General features: G+C 39.9%; 1 protein-coding gene across 2 annotated transcripts in view; it reads right to left on the bottom strand.

Moving 5' to 3' along the window:
• The window catches only part of MINDY4 (MINDY lysine 48 deubiquitinase 4), a 112313-nt gene that overhangs the window by 93663 nt on the left and 5737 nt on the right, over window positions 1-12913 (bottom strand). For both annotated transcript variants that reach the window (XM_036897473.2, XM_036897474.2), the window contains exons 3-4: window positions 10373-10605; window positions 7322-7568 (exon numbers count right to left, since the gene is read on the bottom strand). In XM_036897473.2, the coding sequence (XP_036753368.2) occupies window positions 7322-7568; window positions 10373-10605 (480 nt within the window). The remainder of the gene's footprint in view (window positions 1-7321; window positions 7569-10372; window positions 10606-12913) is intronic.

The following is a 12913-nucleotide window of genomic DNA, read 5'->3' as shown; positions in this document are numbered from 1 at the left end:
TGAAAAGCTTCTGTACAGCAAAAGACACCATCAATAGAACAAAAAGGATCCCTACAGTATGGGAGAATATATTTGAAAATGACACATCCGATAAAGGCTTGACATCCAGAATATATAAAGAGCTCACACGCCTCAACAAACAAAAAACAAATAACCCAATTAAAAAATGGGCAGAGGAACTGAACAGACAGTTCTCCAAAAAAGAAATACAGATGGCCAACAGACACATGAAAAGATGCTCCACATCGCTAATTATCAGAGAAATGCAAATTAAAACTACAATGAGGTATCACCTCACACCAGTAAGGATGGCTGCCATCCAAAAGACAAACAACAACAAATGTTGGCGAGGCTGTGGAGAAAGGGGAACCCTCCTACACTGCTGGTGGGAATGTAAGTTAGTTCAACCATTGTGGAAAGCAGTATGGAGGTACATCAAAATGCTCAAAACAGACTTACCATTTGACCCAGGAATTCCACTCCTAGGAATTTACCCTAAGAACACAGCAATCAAGTTTGAGAAAGACAGATGCACCCCTATGTTTATCGCAGCACTATTTACAATAGCCAAGAATTGGAAGCAACCTAAATGTCCATCGATAGATGAATGGATAAAGAAGATGTGGTACATATACACAATGGAATACTACTCAGCCATAAGAAAAGGGCAAATCCAATCATTTGCAGCAACATGGATGGAGCTGGAGGGTATTATGCTCATTGAAACAAGCCAAGCAGAGAAAGGGAAATACCAAATGATTTCACTTACCTGTGGAATATAAGAACAAAGGAAAAGCTGAAGGAACAAAACAGCACCAGAATCACAGAACTCAAGAATGGACTAACAGGTACCAAAGGGAAAGGGACTGGGGAGGATGGGTGGGTAGGGAGGGATAAGGGGGGCAGAAGTAGGGGGGTATTAAGATTAGCATCCATAGCGGGGTGGGAGAAAGGGGAGGGCTGTACAACACAGAGAAGACAAGTAGTGATTCTACAACAGGTTGCTACGCTGATGGACAGTGACTGTAAAGGAGTATATAGGGGGGACCTGGTATAGGGGAGAGCCTAGTAAACAAAGTATTCGTCATGTAAGTGTAGATTAATGATTAAAAAAAAAAAAAATGCAGTTCCTATGTGGTGACCTCTAATGAGTTCTACACAATGATATAAAGGACATATAAAAGTGTAGGCAAAGGGTCTGTTTGTGTTTATACAGAGGATCAAAGCCTAATTTGGCTACCCCGAAAATGAACTAAGATACGATATGAAAAAGAACTTCCAACATCAGCACTCTCGGGAAGACTCATGACAGAAGATGATCAGAAAAAAAAAAAAAAAAAAAAAAAAAACTTCAACAAAGATCCACACACTGTCACAGGTGTAGATGCACCCATCCCACCAGTTCCTGGACTTGCCATGGGAAAGATGAAGGAGATATCTAAGCTGGCCTGTGCATACAGTAAAACAACAAATTTGACTGGATCTATACTGTTGGAACTCAACCAAGAATTAGGAGAAGTGCAAATTGTAGCACTCCAAAATCTTACAACCACAGACTATTTATCGTTAAAAGAACATATGGGATATGAACAGTCCCCAGGAATGGGTTGTTCTAGTTTATCTGAATTCTCTCAGACTGTTTAAGTTCAGTCGGACAATATCCACCATATCATAGATAAGTTTTCACAAATGCCTAAGGTGCCTAACTGGTTTTCTTGGTTTCACTGGAGATGGCTGGTAATTACAGGTATGCTTTGGTTAGGTAACTATATTCCTATTATGTTAATGTGTGTGCACAATTTAATTAGTCGTTTAAAACCTATCCATGCTGAAGTTACTCTACAAGAAGATATATCAAAGAAATAATCAATCTTCCCAGGTTTTCTTCTGCCTGCTACTTCTGTAGCTTTTCTTCTTCCTACCTAATCACAACCTTTAAATAGAACTCGTGCCACATGTCGAATTTACCGAGTATCATAATTCTTCCAAGTGGTAAAGACACCTCAAGACAAATGCTGGGCATAGAAGCCACAGGGCATAAATATGCAAAGAAGTAAAAAGCTAACCTTTTCAAATGATAAGGCTTCTCTCTCACTTACCAACTTAACATTTCCCTGTATGGCCCCGGAAGATGACTGGTTAGCCAGAAACGGGTAAGATTCCTCAAGGGAGGAACAACATAAGACAGGCACAGTCGCAGGGGGCCATCTGGTGAGAAAATGGGGAGCAGCAGAGGTGAGGCTTAGAACCTCCCCCCTCATGTTCTGAGAGAAATCTTCTGCATACATGGATGTTTATTGCCCTCGTCTAGCGCGGATTAACACATAGTCTACAGGCACACACCTGATCATCTACATTTGCTCTCTTACAACACTAAACTCTGTTTTCTACCTTTATCTCGTATCTACCTACCACTTCAGCATTTTATTAAAAATAATAATAATAGAGAAATGTGGTATCCACATATAAATCAGGTTTAAAAATCAAATGAATATTCATATTTGAACTGACTGTGTATAGTTCATAATGCATTAACAAAACCGAAAGCTTCTGTGATGACTGCCCTTGCACTGTTCACCATGTAACTTATTCACTATGTAAGAATTTGTACTCCATGTAAGAATTTGTTCGTTATGCATCAGAAGATTGGAGACTGACGAAAATTGGGCTTGGGGTGGATTAATGATTGTGCATTGAGTATTGACCCCCCTATACAGAGATTTGTTCTTGTTAACAACTATTTGATCAATAAATATGAGAGATGCCCTCACAATATATATATATATATATATATATATATATATATATATATATATATATATATAAACACACTTCCAACTGTAAAATAAATAAGTAACCGGGATGTAATGTATAGCATAAGGAATATAGTCAAAATATTGTAACAACTTGGTATGGTGATACCTGGTACCTAGAAATATCATGTATATAAATGTTGAGTCGCTCTGTTGTACACCTGAAACTAATGTAATGCAATGCTGTTGTCAACTACCCTTCAATAAAAAATAAAAAAAAAAAAAAGATTAACATGCATGGGGGGGTAGGAGAAAAGGGAGGGCTGTACAACACAGAGAAGGCAAGTAGTGATTCTACAACATTTTGCTATGCTGAAGGACAGTGACTGTAAAGAGGTTTATAGGGGAGACATGGTATAGGGGAGAGCCTAGTAAACATAATATTCGTCATGTAAGTGTAGATTAGTGATACCAAAAACAAAGCAAAACAAAACCAAACAAAAAAAAAAGGGCAGTTCCTGTGTGGTAACCTCCAATGAGGTCTACACAAGGGTATAAAGGGCATATAAAAGTGTAGGCAAAGGGTCTGTTTGTGTTTACACAGAGGATCAAAGCCTAATTGGGCTACCCTGAAAATGAACTAAGATACGATATGAAAGAGAACTTCCAACATCAGCATTCTCTGGAAGACTCATGCCAGAAGATGATCATCAAAAAACCCCAACAAAGATCCACGCACTGCTACAGCTGTAGATGCACTCATCCCACCAGTTCCTGGACTTGCCATGGGAATGAGGAAGGAGATATCTAAGCTGGCCTGTGCATACAGTAAAACAACAAATTTGACTGGATCTATACTGTTGGAACTCAACCAAGAATTAGGAAAAGTGCAAATTGTAGTGCTCCAAAATCTTACAACTACAGACTATTTACTGTTAAAAGAACATAAGGGATGTGAACATTCCCCAGGAATGGGTTGTTTTAATTTGTCTGATTTCTCTCAGACTGTTCAAGTTCAGTTGGACAATATCCACCATATCATAGATAAGTTTTCACAAATGCCTAACGTGCCCAACTGGTTTACTTGGTTTCACTGGAGATGGCTGGTAATTACAGGTATGCTTTGGTTATGTAACTATACTCCTATTATGTTAATGTGTGTGCGCAATTTAAGTAGTAGCTTAAAACCTATACATGCTGAAGTTACTCTACAAGAAGATATGTCAAAGAAATAATCAATCTTCCCATGTTTTCTTCCGCCTGCTACTTCTATAGCTTTTCTTCTTCCTTCCTAATTACAACCCTTAAATAGAATTCGTGCCTCATATCAAATTTACCGAGTATCATAATTCTTCCAAGTGGTAAAGATACCTCAAGACAAATGCTGGGCATAGAAGCTACAGGGCATAAATACGCAAAGAAGTAAAAAGCTAACCTTTTCAAACAATAAGACTTCCCTCTCACTTACCAACTTCACATTTCCCTGTATGGCCCTGGAAGATGACTGGTTAGCCAGAGACGGGTAAGATTCCTCAAGGGAGGAACAACCTAAGACAGGCACAGTCGCAGGGGGGCCATCAGGTGAGAAATTGGGGATCAACAGAGGTGAGGCTTAGAACCTCATCCCCCCTGTTCTGAGAGAAATCTTCTGCATACGTGGATGTTTTATTGCCCTTGTCTAGCTTGGATTAACACATAGTCTACAGGCACACACCTGATCATCTACATTTGCTCTCTTACAACACTAAACTATGTTTTCTACCTTTATCTTGTATCTACCTACCACTTCAGCATTTTATTAAAAATAATAATAATAAAGAGAGAAATGTGATGTCCACATATAAATCAAGTATAAAAACCAAGTGAGTATTCATATTTGAACTGACTGTTTATAGTTCATAATGCATGAGCAAAACCGAAAGTTTCTGTGATGACTGCCCTTGTACTGTTCACTATGTAACTTATTCATTGTGTAAGAATTTGTTCTCCATGTAAGAACTTGTTTGTTATGCTTCAGAAGATTGGAGACTGATGAAAATTAGGCTTGGGGTGGATTAATGATTGTGCATTGAGCATTGACTCCCCTATACAGAATTTTATTGTCGTTAACAACCATTTGATCAATAAATATGAGAGATGCCCTCACAAAAAAAAAAAACAAAAAAAAACGGGACAGACTTCCAATGGTAAAATAAATAAGTAACCGGGATGTAATGTATAGCATAAGGAATATAGTCAAGATATTGTAACAGCTTGGTAGGGTGATAGCTGGAACCTAGAATTATGTATATAAATGTTTTATCACTGTGTTGTACACTTGAAACTAATGTAATGTAATACTGTGCATCAACTACCCTTCAATAAAAAATAATTATTTTAAAAAAAAAAAAGAAAAGAAAACTTGAAGCTAAAAAAAAAAAAAAAAAAAAAAAGAAACTATTTTGCTATGGTATTAAAGAATACTCTTAGTTTTCTGAAAAGACCATTAAAATACTTATCTCTTTCCCAACTATGTATCTGTGTGAGGTCAGATTTTCTTTATCCACTTTAAGCAAACTAACGTAACACAACAGACTGAATGTAGAAGCAAATATGAGACTTAAATTATATTCTAAACCAGACACTAAAGAGATTTGCAAAAATATAAAACAATGCTACTTATGTAAATATAGTCATTTAAAGAAAATATAGTCATTTTCTTTAGAAACATGTGATTTATGTTGAATGCAATGGGTTTACTACTGTTAATGATTTAGTATTTTTTTAATTTCTCAGTTTTAATTTCTAATATGGTTAAGTGTCAGTAGATAAAACTTACATAAACAAAAGCTCTTTCCGTGCCTCAATAATTTTAAGAATATAAAGAGATCCTAAGACTACAAAGTTTGAGAACTGCTGCTGTGATCTGAACTCTCAACTAGACAGGAACCCCTTCTACAGCAGATGGGGTACCTGGCCCCCTAACAAAACTAGTCTGATCCCTTCCAAAATGGCTTGTTCCACTGCTGAGGTGGCTCTGACTGGGAGTGTCTCATACCAGCCTTCACCCACCGATTCCAGCTGTGCTCTCTGGAGCCACCAGGCAAGTCTATACCACTTAATCCACACACCATGCTCTATGTACTTACATGGCAGGGTCCCTGCTCCTGGGAGGCTTACAGCATAAACTCAAGATGGCTAATAGGGTTCATCTCACTCACCACTCCAACCCATGCACTGGTAATGACTGCCCAATTTGCCCAGGAGGCTCTGAAGTCACACCCATGCTTGATAGGAAAAAGAGCACTGAGATGAACTAATAATGTCTGCCACAGGCAGGGAACAGCAGCCACATATTTGCCATCCTGGGACTGGCTCTTCCTACCTCCACATCTTCCCAGTCCTTCTCTTCCCAAGATTAAATATTCCCAAATCTTTCCATTTCCTCCAAACTCTACCTCTCTAGTTCCTTTCCTTTAGTCATGTGCCAGTTTATAAATGTCCTTCTTCAAGTACAAGATACCTGGGATGGTACATGATGTCAACATGCGGTCTGAACCACACACAGAAGAGACCAGACTCTCGCCACCTTTGATCTGGACACCAAGGCTGAATGATCATCTCAGAGCCATGAAATCCCAGAGCTCAAAGGGGCCTCAGACACCTGGTAATCAATAATACCATGGCCACGAGGAATAAAGACCTTGTCTGAAAAATCTCACAAGATGTAGGCAGAGGCAGGGGGAGAGTCTGCTCCTTTCTATCCTAATCCCAAATGAGCTGGGAGAACAGTGCTGGCATCTACAGCTGTAGCACCCATCCAAACGTGCAGCACCCGAGAGTGGAGGGGATCAGCAATGCACACAGACAACCTGCTTTCGGGCTGCTCAAGCTCACTCATTTACCTGATATGGCACTTAAGTTTAGTGTTTGACTTTCCTTTGTTTTTTCGTCTCCTAGTTATTTTACAAACTCCTTTTACATTCATCCTCTCATTTGGTTTAGTTTCCCCATCCTCTCATTTGGTTTAGTTTAAATTCCCTACCAAAAGTAGCAAATTTTTAATATCCAAGCCAGCCAGTAAGTAATGGGACCTTCCACAGCTCCTCCTCCTTAAGCAGATTTTTCAAAACAATGATGTTAAATTTTTAGAACGCTTTTTTTGAGAGCAGAACAAATGAACTATAAGGATTACAATTTGTTTTTCCCTTTTAACTATTATGTTTTAAAAAATAAAAAAGATGTTCTCTAGACTTGGATGGATCCCCTACTCCTGAATTGCAAAGATAAAACTGGGTAGATGTGTTCCCACTTAGCAAAGAAATATAAAACCACGGCATCCACCTCATTGACACGAGGGAGAAACTGAGAGCAGGGAAGGAAGGGAGGCCTGCTGATTGGTCCCCCAGGAAGCTGACAGCAGAGCCAGGGAGAAAACAGAGGCAGGTGTTCTACCTGTCCCACCCCACACAAATCCTCCCTTCTTGGGTTGTCTTGTGGGGTTCCCCAAGTAAATTCAGGCAGCCTGTTCAGCCTCGCCTGGTTCTCACTTTCAACTCTTGTAAGAACAATCAAAGCAACAACCCCACCTGCAGGGAACTGGCGACGGGCCCAGTCATCATGCCTCGGACGACCAAGCCAGACTTTGGCCTGGTCTTCTCTCCCATCCTCTTCGTGTCCAAGGAAGGCTCTGACAACTGAAGTTTGTCCATCTTCTCCCACACAGGGGCCACTGGGGGGCTTTCCCCTGGGATAGTCTGCATTGGCTTACTTTTCTGTAAGGGCCTTTTACATGATACAAAATTACCAAGTACATCTCCATCAAGATTGTCATGTCTGCAAAAAATAAATACTTCCATTAAAACAGATCCCCCAAAAACAATCACTAACAATGATAATAAATTCCACATTCAACAGGCACTCATAAAGAGCCCACCCACAAATCTGTTATTTCTAACCAGGCAGTGCTTTATCATTAAAAGTAAGAATAGAAAATACTTCTGTATCAGGGCAAGTCTGGCCTGCAAAAATAAAACCAGGAAACAGGAAACAAAATCAGAATTGATGATCCATGATAAGATTCCTCAAATATCCTCAAACAGAGAGCATCCTGGTTCCAGACCCCAATGATTTAAAAAATCGTTGCCTTCCACAGTCCTGAGCTATTCAGTGCCCTGCCTTTCTGAGCACCTTTGAGAACAGAGGTAGAGACATGCAGCAAACTTGGCATTCCACAACCATTCAGTTAGGGTTAGGTAAGTTAGGCATGCCAACAGCTTTTCTTGGGTTGCTTGGCACTGAAAGAGAGAAAGAGCAAGAAAGAGAGAAATGCAGGGTGTGTGTGTGTATGTAAGAGAAAGAGCAAGAGAGGACAAAAGAGGGTGAGAGACACCGAGAGCCAGCAAGGAGTGAGAAAGAACAAGAATGAGAAAGAGACAGAACAAGGGCCCCAGGTAAAGAGCAACCTTACCTGGAATCACTCAGAGCCCAGCATTCCTCTGACTCACCTGGGATATTTTCTACCATCGGACTCTAGCACAAAGGGGCATTCACACCTGCTCTGTGCCCAGCTGCTTACCAAGCACTGGGTCACATATGATAGAAGCAGTCATGTGTCCTATGACTGGGGCATGTCAAGCACAGGAAAGGAATGGAACCAACCTGGGGAAGCCTAGAACTTCCAGAGCTGGGCTATGAAACAACAAGTAGGCAGGAGACAACCAGGAGAAGACCTCTGGGCACTAGCACAGGGGCTTGTAAAAGCCAGGCTTGCCCAGGTGGAAAGGGTTTTTGCAGGTTATCCTAAGGAGTATGGATTTTATCCTGAAAGCTACAGGAGTGTCTGAAGGCCTTTCAGCAGGGAGCAGCATGGCCAGACTTGTTTTGCAGAAAGCTCACACTGTCGTACATCAAGTGTGGATTTGAGGAAAAGATCAACAGAGGCCTGGAGACCAGGGAAGAGCCTGTGGGAGTTAGCAAGGGAAAGAGGTGAGCAGGTACACTGAGATCACTGCCATCAGGGCAGAGAAAACTGGAAAGAGTGTAGAGTCATTAAAGACTCAAAGATTCAAAAACAACACAAGGAAGAGTCAAGGATAACAGCTACAAGTTTGTAGCAAAGCTTGGGCAACAGGATGGAACTCTGGAGCTTCTTCTACTGCCTTTCTGGCTTTTTATCATTTCAGAAATTTTTAATATCCAAGCCAGCCAGTAAGTAAGTGCCTCTGAAGGAGCTTCATATCACCCTCATTGACTTTCTTATCATAGCCTTAAATTCATTGTTTTTAGTGGTCCCCATCTTTTGGCAGCATTACATGCAGACCCTAAACTTTGGCTGCCTCCAGGAAAGGAAATGCTTTTCAATAGAGTGGAAGAAAATACCCACTCCCAGGAAGTTAGACTCACTATTGGTGGCTACATGTGAAGGTTGTAATTTAACATAACTGTTTTCCAAATACTAGAGGTTCAATCAAGAATGCAATTCATTTTCTTTCTAAGAGTTCCAAACATCTTTATTTTTCAGAGCTTTCCACCTCTACAGTGTTCTTTTACCTTTTAGAATTCTATACTCGTTTTTTAAGAAAATGAAAACAAAGCAAGCCCCTGAACCCTTACAAATCATGGAATTTAAATTAAACATTTTGAATCATGAGCATCCTCCAGCACAAACTGGTCCATTCCCATGATGTCCAGAGAAAAACAACAGTGCTCCATGACAGGGATTTTGAAAGCACAGAGTGTGGGGGCTGAATAGCACACCCCTTTAAATGTCCATGTCTTGATCTTCAGAACCTGTGAGTACATTGCCTTATATGGAAAAGGGACTTTACAAGTGTGTTAAAGACCTTAAGATGAGAAGATTATCCTAGGTTGTCTGGATGGACCTAACAGAGCCACAGGTCTCCTTATTAGAGGGAGAATGGAGGATCAGAGTCAGTAGTAGAAGTGATGACAGAAGCAGAGGTTGGAGTGATAAGCTCTGAAGTTGGAGGAAGTGACCATAAGCCAAGGCATGTAGGACGCTACTAGAAATTGAAAAAGGAAATAGATTCTTCCCTCAAAGCCTCTAGAATGAACAAGCCCTACTGACACCTTGCCCTTAATCCAGTGAGACCAATTTTGGACTTCTGATCTCCAGAACTATAAGATAACAAATTTGTTTTGCTCTAAGACACCATGATGGTTAAATGTTATATGTCAACTTGGCTGAGCTATGGTGCCCAGTTGTTTGGTCAAGTGTTAACCTACATGTTGCCATGAAGATATTTTTTAGATGTGATTAACATCTACAATCAGCTGACTTTAAAGTAGATTATGCTAGATAATATGGGTGGGTCTCATTCAACCAGTTTAAGACCTTAAGAGTAAAAACAGGTTCCCCAGAGAAGAATTAATTCTGCTTCCCCAGAGAAGAATTAATTCTGCCTCAAGACTGTAACACAGAACTCCAGAATACCAGTCTGCCTGACAGATTTCAAACCTGCCAGCCAGTGTGTATAGACACACACACACACACACACACACACATGTTCCCATTAGTTCTGTTTCTCTAGAGAACCCTCATTTTTACACCACTGTTTACAGTAGTTTGTTACAAAAGCAGTAAAAAACTAATCCACAATGTAAATAAGAAGAGATACCTGGCTTTGCTTGTTTCTGATAATGATGCTCTCCATCCTGCATCTTCATCTGCAAGGTCATATATATTTACCAGCGTGGTGTCTGAGCATGTTGATGGCAATTTGTTATTTTTCTTTGGAATTGAGAGTGCAGGGATTGGAGTATCTTGAGTGAAATTGTTAGTATTTCCAAAGTGATCCAGAAAGTATCTCGTAATGAGTTCAAGATTTGTTTTTAGAGGGTTTTCCTTTGCCTATCATTGGGAGAAAAAAAAATCATTAATTGTATATATAGCTTCAGGGAAGGGTGGCAAAGATAGCTATTCCAATTCTTTGACATAAGTTTATCAACTTTTCATTCATTCATACATTCTTTCAGCAAACATTCACTGACTGCCTATTATATATAAGATACTGAGTTACAACACAGAAATAAAGACAAAAATCTCTACCCTGTATTATGCTCAGTGAAATAAGCCAGGCAGAGAAAGACAAGTACCAAATGATTTCACTCATATGTGGAGTACAAGAACAAAGAAAAACTGAAGGAACAAAACAGCAGCAGAATCGCAGAACCCAAGAATGGACTAACAGTTACCAAAGGGAAAGGGACTGGGGAGGATGGGTGGGAAGGGAGGGATAAGGGCAGGGAAAAAGAAAGGGGGCCTTACAATTAGCATGTATAATGTGGTGGGGGCATAGGGAGGGATGTGCAACACAGAGAAGACAAGTAGTGATTTCTACAGCATCTTACTATGCTGATGGACAGTGATTATAATGGGGTTTGTGGGGGGGACTTGGTGAAGAGGAGAGTCTAGTAAACATAATGTTCTTCATGTAATTGTAGATTAATGATAACAAAATGAATTAAAATAATAATTAAAAAAAAATCTCTACCCTAAAAGAACTAGCATTCAATGCATGAGTCAGGCAACCAATTCAATGAACTGTAATAAAACATGATACGAATGGAGAAAATACCCAAGCAAACTTCCTCTTGGTTTTTTTCTCCTAGGAATAACTTTATAAAATATATATTCCTCCATTTAAAAAAAATTAAGCCTTTAGTGATCACTAACCTTACAAGTTTATAAACATTTGAGGCCTGAATATTCTCTTAGGTTGTGTATTCTGCATTTGACATCAAATGCCAGAGATCACAAGGACAACAAACAGCAGAAGCTGTTTGCAAAGAGCACAGAGAAGCCATCAGGACTGACTCAGTTTACACCCAATCTTACTTTTAAAAAAGAAATGAAATGAAACTCTTCAGTAGTTGGTTTCAGAAATAAATGGTATCAGTATTTCCCAACCCTGACTGTACCAAATATTACCTTTGCAGATTTTTAAAATACATATTCTCAGGGCCCAATGAATCTTTCTAAGCCAGAATTGCAAAGGAGCCCTGGTTTCTTTTAGAATTCACCTAAGTAATTTGGACAGCCAGAGTTATCCAAGCAGTGATTCACAGGCTGGCCTCGGAGACCAGTCCATGTAACTGTGACAGTTCCCACACCATTTCCCAGGAAGTACAGCCCTTGGGAAGTGACCAGCCATGGAGCATTCAGTGAGTTTGCAATCCGAAGACAGACATAAGCAGCTGGAGAGAGATTAAGGCCAGTGGAACCCATTAAAAGGGACTCAAAGAGTCAACCAGATAAACCAGAGAGCTAGAAAAGACTCACAGTTAATTAGTTGACATTTCAAGGACCAGGAGTGACTTGGAATGTCCAGACACTTACCAGACAAAAAACAACTTCCCAGATGAGAAGCTTCCAAGCACAGACACTCCCCAGATAAATAAAATACCAGAGGACAGGCATAGCACACATCAGAGCGCAGCCCACTTCTTCTTTTTACCAATGAGACCAGGCCCCCAAGGTCAAAGATTGTCAATCAAGAACTCTGTCCTGCCAAAAATCCCATAAAAGAAGCCTCACAGTAAGCAGCCTGCCTTTGTCTACCTTGACTCTGACCCCTAGAGTGCATTCAAATAAAACTTTCATCCTGCTTTGCTACTGTGTCTCTGTCTTTCAATTCTTTGTTGAAGCAGGGACAAGGATTTAAGAAAACAAACTCAACCTGTAAGGAGAACAATAAAGCTTGACCAAGGGCCTGGCCTAGAGGGGACCCTCAGGCTCATCCAGTCTCTCCGCACTTCTGTTCCCCTGATATATGCAGCAGAACTCTGGGACAAGATCATAGCCAATGAGTTATGGCAAAATTCAACACATTTATCAGGCAGTCAAAATCAGGGGGTGGTTTTATTCATTTATTTATTTATTTATGGGTATGGGACCCAAAAAAACTATTTTGTCTAAGCCTAAATGAAACTTACATTTCAGGAAATGAAAAGTAAAGATGTTACATAATTTATTTCAGCCTTCTGGCTGTTTCCTTTAATGCAAGAGATTTAGAGCCCTGGATTACCTGAATTATACTTTATGGTTTCTCATATCACCTTGCTCATGATAGACAAAGCCTTTATCTAGACACCATTTTTCAAAATCTCAATTTTACATAGGCATTTTTATCTATGCTTAATAGGGAAAAACAAGTTAC

This window comes from Manis pentadactyla, chromosome 7, assembly GCF_030020395.1.
Source record: "Manis pentadactyla isolate mManPen7 chromosome 7, mManPen7.hap1, whole genome shotgun sequence".
Classification (NCBI taxonomy): Eukaryota; Metazoa; Chordata; class Mammalia; order Pholidota; family Manidae; genus Manis; species Manis pentadactyla.
Note: the sequence above shows the minus strand (reverse complement) of the source record. Positions and strands in the feature narration are given on the sequence as shown.